The 14,394-nt window shown below is 43.8% G+C and overlaps 1 protein-coding gene across 2 annotated transcripts in view; it reads right to left on the reverse strand.

Moving 5' to 3' along the window:
- LOC109875134 (potassium channel subfamily T member 2-like) overlaps nucleotides 1-14,394 on the reverse strand; it is a 64,098-nt gene that overhangs the window by 40,083 nt on the left and 9,621 nt on the right. For both annotated transcript variants that reach the window (XM_020467351.2, XM_020467350.2), the window contains exons 9-16: nucleotides 11,954-12,134; nucleotides 11,098-11,262; nucleotides 10,600-10,736; nucleotides 10,258-10,321; nucleotides 6,305-6,413; nucleotides 5,999-6,107; nucleotides 5,633-5,782; nucleotides 134-336 (exon numbers count right to left, since the gene is read on the reverse strand). In XM_020467351.2, coding sequence (XP_020322940.1) covers nucleotides 134-336; nucleotides 5,633-5,782; nucleotides 5,999-6,107; nucleotides 6,305-6,413; nucleotides 10,258-10,321; nucleotides 10,600-10,736; nucleotides 11,098-11,262; nucleotides 11,954-12,134 — 1,118 coding nt within the window. The remainder of the gene's footprint in view (nucleotides 1-133; nucleotides 337-5,632; nucleotides 5,783-5,998; nucleotides 6,108-6,304; nucleotides 6,414-10,257; nucleotides 10,322-10,599; nucleotides 10,737-11,097; nucleotides 11,263-11,953; nucleotides 12,135-14,394) is intronic.

The following is a 14,394-nucleotide window of genomic DNA, read 5'->3' on the forward strand; positions in this document are numbered from 1 at the left end:
CCATGTTAATATATACCAATATCCACACTAGCACACTATACTTGTCCAATACATTACTCACTTGTTAGTGTACATCACTTCATACTACGTAGTACATACGTTTTGATATTGAAATAGAGCTCATATTACTGACCCATGCTGGCGATGACACTGGGTACTGGCAGGCGAGGCCGGCTGACCATCCTCTCTCTCTGGGTCTTAAAGGTAGAATACTCCTCCTTGGTGATGTTGATGTAGAAGCAGGTATCATTGGGGCTCATTCGGAACTGGGGCCCGGGGTTCAGCAGGATGCTCTTACTGTCCTCCCGGCACACCCCGATCAGACACACACCATACCTGAGGACAGAGATGGAGACATAGGGCAAGTGTTAGATTATACATAGTGGAGATACAGAGGAAAATAACAGGGAGAGAAAGCCTATTCAAAGCCTATTTGACTGGGCGCCTGAGTATTCCTGACCACATGACGAGACCAGAGTGTTTGCTAAGGCCCTAGGTTTTTCCAGGTATGGTCATGAGGAGTCGCTTGAAGCGTAAGAGGAGTTGGAGATGGAGGAATACACTGCAGAGGCAGAGGGTTCGTAGAGAGGATGACAGGCTACTATTCTGAACATTGTGGTGAGCTTTCTATTGCCCAGAGCTGCCGACGCATCACCCAAATGGGTGCTTCACAGAGTGGACGAGGAGAAGTCCAGTGGCTATATGATTAATGCTGGTTCCCAGACTTGCCCTCTATAAGATCATCAGCAGACTCCATCACCATCCTTTACCATCCTCTGAACAGCCATGAACAGCTCAAGCAATGAACTGACTCTCTCCTTCTTCGTAGGATGCAGCTTTCAAAGACTTGGCATCTATTGGTTGACCTGTCATGATATATTGCTTGTTTGTTTGGTTTGTGCTCATGAAGTGCTTTGAGATTTCTGTTATGAAAAGTTCAATAGAAGTTTAATCCATTATTATTATTTATTATTATTATTATTGTGGTCAAGGCCCTACTCTTGTTCTTTGACCTACATTTTGTCACCTGTATTAGAATACTCATAAATAGGGCTGGTTTTAAGTATGTAGGATCAGTCCTAATTTCAGTTAAAAAAAACTCGCTGATGTTTATTGGATACCTAGTGTGTTTATACCTAATAGCTGCCCTGACTATCTGTATTCACCCTTTTTGCGCAAACTTTTTGACTCATCACCTACGCCGCTGCTACTGTTTATTATCTATCCTGTTGCCTAGTCATTTTACTCCTGGTTATAAACTCAGCAAAAAAAGAAACGTTCTCTCACTGTCAACTGCGTTCACTTAACATGTGCAAATATTTGTATGAACATAACAAGATTCAACAACTGAGACATAAACTGAACAATTCCACAGACATGTGACTAACCAAAATGTAATAATGTGGCCCTGAACAAAGGCGGGGGTCAAAATCAAAAGTAACAGTCAGTATCTGGTGTCGCCACCAGTTGCATTAAGTAGTGCAGTGCATCTCCTCCTCATGGACTGAACCAGATTTGACAGTTCTTGCTGTGAGATGTTACCCCACTCTTCCACCAAGGCTCCTGCAAGTTCCCGGACATTTCTGGGGGGAATGGCCCTAGCCCTCACCCTCCGATCACACAGGTACCAAACGGGCTCAATGGGTTTGAGATCCGGGCTCTTCGCTGGCCATGGCAGAACACTGACATTCCTGTCTTGCAGGAAATCACGAGCAATATGGCTGGCGGCATTGTCATGCCGGAGGGTCATGTCAGGATGAGCCTGCAGGAAGGGTACCACATGAGGGAGGAGGATGTCTTCCCTGTAACGCACAGCGTTGAGATTGCCTGCAATGACAACAAGCTCAGTCCGAAGATGCTGTGACACACTGCCCCAGACCATGATGGTCCCTCCACCTCCAAATTGATCCCGCTCCAGAGTATAGGCCTCGGTGTAACGCTCATTCCTTCAACGATAGTGAGACAAAACCGCGGCTCGTCAGAGAAGATAACTTTTTGCCAGTCCTGTCTGGTCCAGCGACGGTGGGTTTGTGCCCATATCTGACATTGTTGCCAGTGATGTCTGGTGAGGACCTGCCTTACAACAGCCCTACAAACCCTCAGTCCAGTCTCCCTCGGCCTATTGTGGACAGTCTGAGCACTGATGGGAGGGATTGTGCGTTCCTGGTGTAACTCGGGCAGTTGTTGTTGCTATCCTGTACCAGTCCCACAGGTGTGATGTTAGGATGTACCAATCCTGTGCAGGTGTTGTTACACATGGTCTGCCACTGTGAGGACGATCAGCTGTCCATCCTGTTTCCCTGTAACCCTGTCTTAGGTGTCTCACAGTACGGACATTGCAAATTATTGCCCTGGCCACATCTGCCGTCCTCATGCCTCCTTGCAGCATGCCTAAGGCACGTTCACGCAGATGAGCATGGACCCTGGGCATCTCCATTTTGGTGGTTTTCAGAGTCAGTAGAAAGGTTCTTTAGTGTCCTAAGTTTTCATAACTGTGACCTTAATTACCTACCATCTGTAAGCTGTTAGTGTCTTAATGACCATTCCACAGGTGCATGTTCATGAATTGTTTATGGTTCATTGAACAAGCATGGGAAACCGTGTTTAAAACCTTTACAATGAATTTCTGGATTTTGATGAATTATCTTTGAAAGACAGGGTACTGAAAAAGGGAAGTTTATGTACATAAAGTTGAAATCGGAAGTTTACATGCATTTAGGTTGGAGCCATTAAAACTCATTTTTCAACCACTCCACATATTTATTGTTAACAAACTATAGTTTTGGCAAGTCAGTTCGAACATCTAAGTTAACTGCGCCTTTAAACAGCTTGGAAGATTCCAGAAAATTATGGCTTTACAAGCTTCTGATAGGTTAATTTAAATAATTTGAGTCAATTGGAGGTGTACGTGAATATGTGGACAACTACAAATACCTAGATGTCTGGTTAGACTGTAAACCCTCCTTCCAGACTCACATTAAACATTTCCAATCCAAAAGTAAATCTAGATTTGGCTTCCTATTTCACAACAAAGCATCCTTCACTTATGCTGCCAAACATACCCTCGTAAAACTGACCATCCTACCGAACCTCGAACTCGGTCATTTACAAAATAGCCTCCAACACTCCACTCAACAAATTGGATGCAGTCTATCACAGTGCCATCCGTTTTGTCACCAAAGCCCCATATACTACCCACCACTGCGACCTGTTCGCTCTCATTGGCTGGCCCTCGCTTCATACTCGTTTCCAAACCCATTGGCTCCAGGTCATCTACAAGTCTCTGCTAGGTAAAGCCCCACCTTATCTCAGCTCACTGGTCACCATAGCAGCACCCACCCGTAGCACGCGCTCCAGCAGGTATATCTCACTGGTCATCCCCAAAGCCAATTCCTCTTTGGCCGCCTTTCCTTCCAGTCCTCTGCTGCCAATGACTGGAAATAACTGCAAAACTCACTGAAGCTGGAGACACATATCTCCCTCACTAAATTTAAGCACCAGCTGTCAGAGCAGTTCACAGATCACTGCACCTGTACATATCCCATCTTTAAATAGCCCATCCAACTACCTCATCCCCATACTGTATTTATTTATCTTGCTCCTTTGCACCCCAGTATCTCTACTTGCACGTTCATCTTCTGCACATCTACCATTCCATTGTTTAATTACTATATTGTAATTACTTCACCACCATGGCCTATTTATTGCCATACCTCCCTTATTTTACCTCCTTTACACACAATGTATATATACTTTTTTCCTACTGTATTATTGACTATGTTTGTTTATTCCATGTTGAACTCTGTGTTGTTGTATGTGTCGAACTGCTTTGCTTTATCTTGGCCAGTTGTAAATGAGAACTTGTTCACAACTAGCCTACCTGGTTAAATAAAGGTGAAATAAAAATGGTAAATAAACCTGTGGATGTATTTCAAGGCTCATACCTTCAAACTCAGTATCTCTTTGCTTGACACCATCAGAAAATCAGAAGAAATCAGCCAAGACCTCAGAAATCAAATTGTAGACTTCCACAAGTCTGGTTCATCCTTGGGAGCAAACGCCTGAAGGTACTATGCTCATCTGTACAAACAATAGTTTCGCAAGTATAAACACCATGGGACCATGCAGCCGTCATACCTCTCAGGAAGGAGATGCGTTCTGTCTCCTTGAGATGAACGTACATTGGTGTGAAAAGTGCAAATCAATCCCAGAACAACAGCAGAGGCCCTTGTGAAGATGCTGGAGGAAACAGGTACAAAAGTATCTATATCCACAGTAAAACGAGTCCTATATCAACATAGCCTTAAAGTCCGCTCAGCAAGGAAGAAGCCACTGCTCCAAAACCTTCATAAAAAAGTCAGACTACGGTTTGCAACTGCACATGGGGACAAAGATCGTACTTTTGGGAGAAATGTCCTCTGGTCTGATGAAACAAAAATATAACTGTTTGGCCATAATGACCATCGTTATGTTTGGAGGAAAAAGAGGGAGGCTTGCAAGCTAAAGAACACTGTCCCAACCGTGAAGCCCGGGGGTGGCAGCATCATGTTGTGGGGATGCTTTGCTGCAGGAGGGACTGGTGCACTTCACAAAATAGATGGCACCATGAGGAAGTAGAATTATGTGGATATATTGAAGCAACATCCCAAGTCATCAGTCAGGAAGTTAAAGCTTGGTTGCAAATGGTTCTTCCAAATGGACAATGACCCCAAGCATACTTCCAAAGTTGTGGCAAAATGGCTTAAGGACAACAAAGTCAAGGTGTTGGAGTGGCCATCACAAAGCCCTGACCTCAATCCCATAGAACATTTGTGGGAAGAACTGAAAAAGCATGTGCGAGCAAGGAGGCCTACAAACCTGACTCAGTTACACCAACTTATTGAGGGATGCTTGTGGAAGGCTACCCATAACGTTTGACCCAAGATAAACTATTTAAAGGCAATGCTACCAAATACTAATTGAGTGTATGTAAACTTCTGACCCACTGGGAATGTGATGAAAGAAATAAAAGCTGAAATAAATCATTCTCTCTACTATTATTCTGACATTTCACATTCTTAAAATAAAGTGGTGATCTTAACTGACCTAAGACAGGAAAACTTTACTAGGATTACATTTCAGGAAATGTTGAAAACTGAGTGTAAATGTAATAGGCTAAGGTGTATGTAAACTTCTGACTTCAACTGTATCTACCTTAATTACCTCATTCCCCCACACATCGATTCGGTATTGGTACCCCATGTATATAGCCAAGTTATCATTACTCATTATGTATTTATTATTACTTTTATTATTGCGTGTTATTACTTTTCTATTATTTATCTATTTTCTTTCTCTCTGCATTGTTGGGAAGGGCCCATAAGTAAGCATTTCACTGTTAGTCTACACCTGTTGTTTAAGAAGCATGTGATAAATAAAATAACATTTGTTGGTGAAAAGTGTTTCTTGAGCATTTAAGCCCACATACCTGTCCACATCCATGGATACAAATTAAATAGCACAGTAAATCTAACCATTAGAAATGGGATCACAAGGAAATATGTTCATTTGTCAGTAGGTTTGTTTATTGGCAAGTCTGTGACCCTTGACCCTAGCCCCCCCAACCTAAAACGTATTGGTGTTTTCTACTTACTTCTTATGCGATTTGAAGGAGGTGTAGGTGAAGCTTTTCCCCATGTATTCCGAGAAGAAGACGCTGTCTCTCATGGCGATGTTGTAAACCTCGTTCCCGGAACACTTGCCATAGGTCCTGTGCCAATGCTCTGGAGACTGCTGCCCCTCCCTGAAGCACATAGAGTCATGAAGAGGGTATTCATATGAAGTGTAACCATTCAGCTGGGTTTAGTTTAGGCTTTCGCTGCAGACAATTGAACAGGTAAAGAATTGGGTAGAGACTCGGTGGGTTGGAGCGTTGCCTACTGTACTTTGCAGATCTTATGGAGTGTATACCATTGAAGTGTTGACTAGGTATGAGGGTGGAGGGTGGTTGTGTACTTACAGGCCCTGTGAAGTGTGGACCAGTAGGGTTATGAGGGTGGAGGTCGCTGGACAGATGCAGTTCAGGGCCAACATGGCGTACTTGAATTCCTCCTCACACACAACATGATCTAAGGCAAAGGAGAATAATAACATTTGACTCAATGAGACGAACCGGAATACATAGAGGAAATATAAATGCAAAACTAGAGAAGGACGGGTTAACCCATTATTGGGGCCACAATTCAGGATATTCCCAAAGAATCTATGCCAAGGTCCCACATCATCTAAACAAATGTTTCTTAACAGTACATTCATCCTTCTTTACCTGCAAATTTCACATGGAATTTATTCTCTGGCTTCAGAATCTGGACATAAATGGGGCACTTTGGAGCGAAATCCTTCACAGCCCAAGCTCGCAGAATTGTCTGATGGTCCTTAGAGGGAAACAAGACAACAGAGACACATCAGAGGTATATTTGTTAGAGCTGTTTATAGCGACATTGCTTTATGCACTGCAGTGTGGTTATAACATTGGCGCCTAAAAACAATGGGTGACCGAGCACTCTGGGGTCTCGGGCCCTTGCTCTGGAACAAGCTCACGCTCCACCTCCGCAAGTCCCAGACAACCACTCCCTTTAAGTCTGAGCTCAAGAAATACTTCTTCAAACTGGCTTTCGCCAATTGTGATACATTTTTGTGGTGTCTTTTGTTGGTCTTATACGTTCGTTTTAAGTTCTATTGTTTTGTCCCTGTCGCCTCATTATTTGGTGTATCTTGTATAGTACTGGTGGTTTCATGAATTCTTCAATGCGAATCTACTCATAATGACATGTTCAAAACAGTGTCATAGAAAAATTAGTTTTATAGCTAGAATTGCACAAACTGTCAGAAACTGTCTCAGGGAAGCTCATCTGCATGCACATTGTCCTCACCAGGGTCTTGACCTGACTGCAGTTCGGCGTCGTAACCAAATTCAGTGGTGAAATGCTCCCTTTCGATGGCCACTGGCACGCTGGAGAAGTGTGCTCTTCACAGATGAATCCTGGTTTCAACTGTACGGTGCAGATGGCAGACAGCGTGTATGGCGTTGTGTGGGAGAGCGGTTTGCTGATGTCAACATTGTGAACAGAGTGCCCCATGGTGACGGTGGGGTTATGGTACGGGCAGGCAGGCATAAGCTACGGACAATGAACATAATTGCATTTTGAATGCACAGACATACCGTGACAAGATCCTGAGGCCCATTGTCATGCCATTCATTCGCTGCCATCACCTCTTGTTTCAGCACGTTTCAACTTGTAGACTTGTTTACGTGCTGCTGTGCAGTTTGTTGCTAACCTTACTTTGCCACCTGCCAACTTTACGTTTTTTATTTTTTTATTACCGTTTTTAAAATTGTATTTATTCCCTCGCTCGATTCAACTTTTTCACCCCGGGATGCTTTATCTGGACGTGGTTCGTCAGGACCTCCACCAGCCAAAGCTAAGCAGTAACAAACATTACGTCTTCTAATTGCAGTCGCTGTACTCATAATTTACAGGGGAACGATTGCCTTATGGCGAGGATAGCTGTGCTGCAAGCCCAGATTCAGACGCAATCGTTAGGCAAGGGTAATTTAAGTGTAGGAAAGGATGAAACCGTGTCTGTGCCACCAATAAGTACAGATAGTAGTATAAATCCCCACGCACAGTCCCCGGACAATTTTCTCATGGCTTCTGGTAGGAATGCTCAAGCAGTGTTGCTCATTCAGCCGACAGAAACTTTCAACCGGTTCTCCCCATTAACCTCTCTGCGCACGGAACCCGCTAGCGGGCTGAAATTCCACAACATACAGTGATCGCTACATAAATAGTGATATTAAGCAACGGGTCGGAGTCAGAGGGCGAGCCTTCTCTGGTCTCTCCTCCTCCCGTTACGGGGTCTGAGACACCGAAGCCTCCCACCATTAGCTCTGACAAAGTGATAACCCTAGTCATTAGCGACTCCATTACACGCAGTATTAGACTTAAAACGAATCATCCAGCAATTATACACTGTTTACCAGAGGGCATGGCTACCGACGTTAAGGCTAATCTAAAGATGGTGCTGGCTAAGGCTAAAACTGGTGAGTGTAGAGAGTATAGGGATATTGTTATCCACGTCGGCACCAACGATGTTAAGATGAAACAGCCAGAGGTCACCAAGCTCAACATAGCTTCAGCGTGTAAATCAGCTACAAATATGTGTCGGCATTGAGTAATTGTCTCTGGCCCCCTCCCAGTTAGGGGGAGTGATGAGCAGAGTCTCACAATTCAATCGCTGGTTGAAAACTGTTTTCTACCCCTCCCAAAAGAGAAAATCTACAGATAATTGGCCCTCTTTCTGGGACCAAGCCTGGCCTGCTGAGGAGTGACAGACTCCATCCTAGCTGGAGGGGTGCTCTCATCTTTTCCACGAACATAGACAGGGCTCTAACTCCTCAAGCTCCACAATGAGATAGGGTGCAGGCCAGGCAGCAGGCTGTTAGCCAGCCTGTCAGCTTAGTGGAGTCTGCCACGAGCACAGTCAGTGTAGTCAGCTCAGCTATTCCCATTGAGACCGTGTCCGTGCCTCGACCTAGGTTGGGCAAAACTAAACATGGCGGTGTTCGCCTTAGCAATCTCACTGGAATAAAGACCTCCTCCGTTCCTGTCATTATTGAAAGAGATTGTGATATCTCACATCTCAAAATAGGGATACTTAATAATATTAGATCCCTCACTTCCAAGGCAGCCATAGTCAATGAACTAATCACTGATCCTAATCTTGATGTGATTGGCCTGACTGAAACATTGAACACATGAATTTATTGTGTTAAATGAGGCCTCACCTCCTGGTTACACTAGTGACCATATCCCCTGCACATCCCGCAAAGCCGGAGGTGTTGCTAACATTTATGATAGCAAATTTCAATTTACAAAAAAAAAAGACTGCATTTTCGTGTTTTGAGCTTCTAGTCATGAAATCTATGCAGCCTACTCAATCACTTTTTATAGCTACTGTGTACAGGCCTCCTGGGCCATAAACAGCATTCCTCACTGAGTTTCCTGAATTCCTATCAGACCTTGTAGTCATGGCAGATCATTTTCAATTTTTTTAAACTTTAATATTCACATGGAAGAGAATGTGTAGATATTACTATGCTAACTAGTAGTAACCTTTAGCATATGGTTTGCTAGTGCCCATTCAGGTCTGTATTGACCTAATGACCACATGTTGTTTATTCACATTATGCTAATGCTCCCGAGTGGTGCAGGGGTCTAAGGCACTACTTCTCCGAGCTAGAGGAGTCACTACAGACCTTGGTTTGAGCCCGGGCTGTATCACAACTGGCCGTGATCGGGAGTCCCATAGCGCGGCGCACAATTGACCCAGCGTCTTCCAGGTTAGTGGAGGGTTTGGCTGGGGTAGGCCGTCATTGTAAATTAAGAATTTGTTCTTAACTGACTTGCCTAGTTAAATAAAGGTTAAATAAATTTTAAAAATGCAAATGCATTTTACAAGCCACTTCATGTATTTCTTTCAGTTTATATACCCTACACTCACTAGAAGTACAGTTCAGACTGAACTCTGCCAGAGATAACAACAGACAAATGGTGTACTGGTGAGGGCAAATAGAGGAGAAATCTGTACTTTTAATAATCAGACTAGCTGAAACTAAATGATCTAATAATATTACTGTACACTGGCTAAAATGCCTTGGGTAATCAGCAAATTTTTTTAACGAATATTCAGCAATGAACAAAATATGAATTTAACCTCAATCTAACACAAAAAGTCTGTGTCACACCCTGATCTGTGTCATCTGTCTTTGTGCTTGTCTCCAACCCCCTCCAGGTGTAACCCATCTTCCTCATTATTCCCGGTGTATTTATACCTGTGTTCTCTGTCTGTTGCCAGTTCATCTTGTCAGGGCCTACCAGTATGTTTTCCCATCTCCCTGCTTGCTCAAGTTCTGTTCCCTAGTTTCCCCAGTTCTGACCATTCTGCCTGCCCTGACCCCGAGCCTGCCTGCTGTTCTGTACCTTATTGACTCTGCCCTGGATTACGGACCTCTTTGACCTGTCTTTTGCCTGCCCCCTGTTTTGGGTCAATAGACATCTGTGACTCTGTTGCATCTGGGTCTTATCCTGAGTTCTGATAGTTTGGACAAATGCCTGGTGGGCTGGTCTCTCCTTAGGCCAGTGGGCTGGTCTCTTGGTCCCAGTCTGCCACTGATTTAACACTTGTTGTAGCGGTAATAGTAGCAAATGTACGTACTGCGGCAGTGCGGTCCACCTCACAGCGACTGCTTAGGATGAAACAAGCCTCGGCATTGTCCAGTCTGGAAAAGAAGGACAGCCATTCAATACCAAGTGGTAACATCTCAATACTCTACAGTGGCTTCCTCTCATCTCCAACTGTATACCTACCCACACTCATCTTAAACATAGGAGAGGTGAAAGGAAAGCAATATGGTGGATGCCTATTGCCTATTCACTATTGTTTTTTACCAGTCCAGCTCTTCCACATCAGTGCAGTTGAAGGAAAGGAGACCAAAGATCCAAAGAGAGGAAACTATTTTAGCGGAATGAGACACAGCCCTTAGTGTTGGTGACTCACTTGGCCCGTATGAGGTCCTGGTCTTTGAGGGCTGACCCCTGGAGGTAGATGACACGCTGGGACCACAGGGGGATCTGGAGGACCCGACGAACCTGGGGGTCCATCTCTGTCGGACACAGGATGATGACGTAGTAGTCCTGAATGGGGAGGAACACAGGAACATCCTGGGTCGTGTTCATTCGACACCAAATAGACGAAAACGGACTTAAACAGGGAGGGACTACCTGGACTTGTCCAATAAGTAATGCACATTTCTGTTGCTAAGTGTTTTAAAACCTTTCCTATTACGTGCATGAATGAACAAACCCAAGCATACACGCACGCACACACAAACTCAATCACCCACCCACCCACCCACACGCATGCATGCACGCACATACAAATACACACACACACACACACACACACACACACACACACACACACACACACACACACACACACACACACACACACACACACACACACACACACACACACACACACACACACACACACCTGCAGCCCGGGGTGGGCATAGAACTCATTGAGGAAGTCCATCAGGAGGTCTATCTTGAGGGAGCTGACACACAGCACCACATGTTTCTCCGTCTGGGCCCGGTGACGGCTGTAGTTCCCCCCCGACTTCTGTCTCTCCATCCACAGGTAGGCCAGCTGCTCAAACTGACCAATAGCGCCCAGCACAGGCACACCTTACTAATAGTGCTCATGTTGTGCAAAACAAATGCTCAAATCAATCAAATAGGCTAAATGCATGGCTAAATGCATAGAGTTCACCCAATCCGACACATTTCGTAATATAGATTAAAGCGTTTATCTTTTATCGCTGTGTTCCCTCATCCTGGTCCTATTGAGCTATTATTTTCTCCAGCCCAGTACCAACACGCCTGATTCATACAGTCAACTAATCATCAAGTCAGGTGTGTTATTACAGCTAGACGGTACAAAAGCCTGCATACCCTTCGGGTCTCCAGGACTAGTACTAGAAAAAAGCTGCTTCAACAGAACATTGAATTTGTGTCCATAAAAAAAGGCCACAGTAAATTGCCTGTTTTTGTCTTCATTTTATGGCAACATGTTTACAGGGAGAATGGCAGAACAGCAGCAGTAGGGATACTTTTGGCCTACCAATGCCTCTACAATGCCTTGAGCATGATTATGCACCGTCTAGTTCAGCTGGCTCCCTACTCGCATGTGTTCTATCGATTTGGCATTTCCTAGATGTCCAAACATTAGCCCAATTGATTTCCCTTTAGCAAACAGTGTGGTCATTTTGTGTGTGTCTGTCTGTCTGTATGTGCGGTGCAATGTGTGTGTGTGTGTGTGTGTGTGTGTGTTTTTGGCCAACTCTCACCTGAATGGGCAGCACCACAAGGGCCACTGAGATCATGATGATCACCAGCAGTTTGGAGGGCCACACGTTGGGCGTGACGTCGCCGTAACCCACTGTGGAGAACGTGACAACACAGAAGTACCAGGAGTCGAACAACGTCAGGTTCTTGCCCGCCCGCTCCAGGTGCTGGATTCCACAGATACTACCAGGGATACAGGAAGCAGTAACACAGAAGTTGTGAAGGGAGTGGTGTTATTGCATCATTTGGGGACAGTTTACCAGACACAGATTAAGCCAAGTCTTTGATTTTTAAGGATTTTCATTTGAGGTTCTACATTGAGTTTGTGTTTTAGTCCAGGACTAGACTTAGTCTGTGTTGGGGAAATTGGCCCTTGGTGTCTACACTGAAACATATGAAGTAGGGCCAAGACTTTTTCCAGACCACATGACCAAACCAGGAAAAACACTGTGTACTTTAACCTTTAACTCAGCCAGATGATCAAGAAAAACTATTGGTACTGCACATAGGGACAGGTTTCTGGACAGTTACTCCTTGAATGTTACTCCTTGACTAAAAAGCACTTTCAACTGAAATTCTCAGTGAGCTTTTTGGACCGGGACTAAACTTAATCCGTCTCCGGGAAACCGGCCCATAAGGTTTTAGCCGAGAAGAAACATCAACCTACAAGACTTTCAACTGAACTCCCCAAAGCCAGGCATATATCCTGAAATCTCTTTGTAACATATATCGCTCATCGATATATTTTTATATGTACATATTCTTATGTATGTACGTATCATTTACTAGATTGGTGTGTATTAGGGAGTTGTTGTGGAATTGTTAAGATTACTTGTTAGATATTACTGCACTGTTGGAACTAGAAGCACAAGCATTTCGATACACTCGCATTAACATCTGCTAACCATGTGTATGTTAATGATGATCGATATACTGTATACTGTATACGATATACTGTATGCCCTCAAATATATCTGAGGATGTATTTATGAACAAAAATGCTCTGCATATTATGGAAACTTATTTTTCTCAATTCTTGAATGAATACATAGTATCCATCCCATCAGTTTTTTGTTGTTGAATGTTGTGGTCAGTCATGTACTGACATTGGAAGTAGCTTAACCTGTGATCCCACTGGTCCAATACATCAATTAGTAAAACTTGGCCAACTGAAAGAGTGTGTTCTATTCTTATTTTTTAGAGGAACGTTTACATGGAGCAATGTCGTCATTCCAGTAAACCTAAATTTACCAGCCAGGACAAACAGACCTTAAGAGGAATATTCTGTCTACACAGACATAAGTGTGTCTCAACATGATTTCATTTAATATCCATTTTTACATAATGTTTTTACATGTATACATCTAAATATCATCTATAACGTATATGTTGTTTTGAGAACTGATAACTGACAGGCTACCAGACAAGGGTGTGTACGCACGTGCGTGTGTGTGTGACCATCATCATGAGTATCACTTTATGACCATACAGGGACAGAGAAAAAAACACTACGTTCGCACACACACACACGTACGCGCACACACACACATACATTATTGGCAGGGCGGCAAAAGGCAGAACTGAGATCACTTAGCGGCCATTACCCCAAGGCCATTACCTACTCATTCCAGGGATTTTCTTTATTTTACTATTTTCTACATTGTAGAATAATAGTGAAGACATCAAAACTATGAAATAACACATATGGAATCTTATAGTAACCTAAAAAAGTGTTTAACAAATCAACATATATTTTTAGATTCTTCAAAGTAGCCACCCTTTGCCTTGATGACAACTTTGCACACTCTTGGCATTCTCTCAACCAGCTTCACCTGGAATGCTTTTCCAATAGTCTTGAAGAAGTTCCCAAGTATGCTGAGCACTTGTTGGCTGCTTTTCCTTCACTCTGCAGTCCAACTCATCCCAAACCATCTCAATTAGGTTGAGGTCGAGTGATTATGGAGGCCAGGTCATCTGATTCAGCACTCCATCACTCTCCTTGGTGAAGTAGCCCTTACACAGCCTGGAGGTAATAGTCCCACTAAGCACAAACCAGATGGGATGGCATATCACTGCAGAATGCTGTGGTAGCCATGCTGGTTAAGTGTGCCTTGAATTCTAAATAAATCAGCGACAGTGTCACCAGTAAAGCACCCCCACACCATCACACCATCACCACACCTCCTCCATGCTTCACGGTGGGAACCACACATGCGGAGAACATCCGTTCACCTACTCTGCGTCTCACAAAGACAAAGTGCTTGGAACTAAACATCTACAATTTGGACTCATCAGAACAAAGGACAGATTTCCACCGGGTCTAATGTCCTTTGCTTATGTTTCTTAGCCCAAGCAAGTCTCTTATTATTGGTGTTATTATTATCTCTTATTATTGTTTCTTTGTAGCAATTCAACCATGAAGGCCAGATTCACAGTTTCCTCT

Source organism: Oncorhynchus kisutch, linkage group LG30, assembly GCF_002021735.2.
Source record: "Oncorhynchus kisutch isolate 150728-3 linkage group LG30, Okis_V2, whole genome shotgun sequence".
Taxonomy (NCBI): Eukaryota; Metazoa; Chordata; class Actinopteri; order Salmoniformes; family Salmonidae; genus Oncorhynchus; species Oncorhynchus kisutch.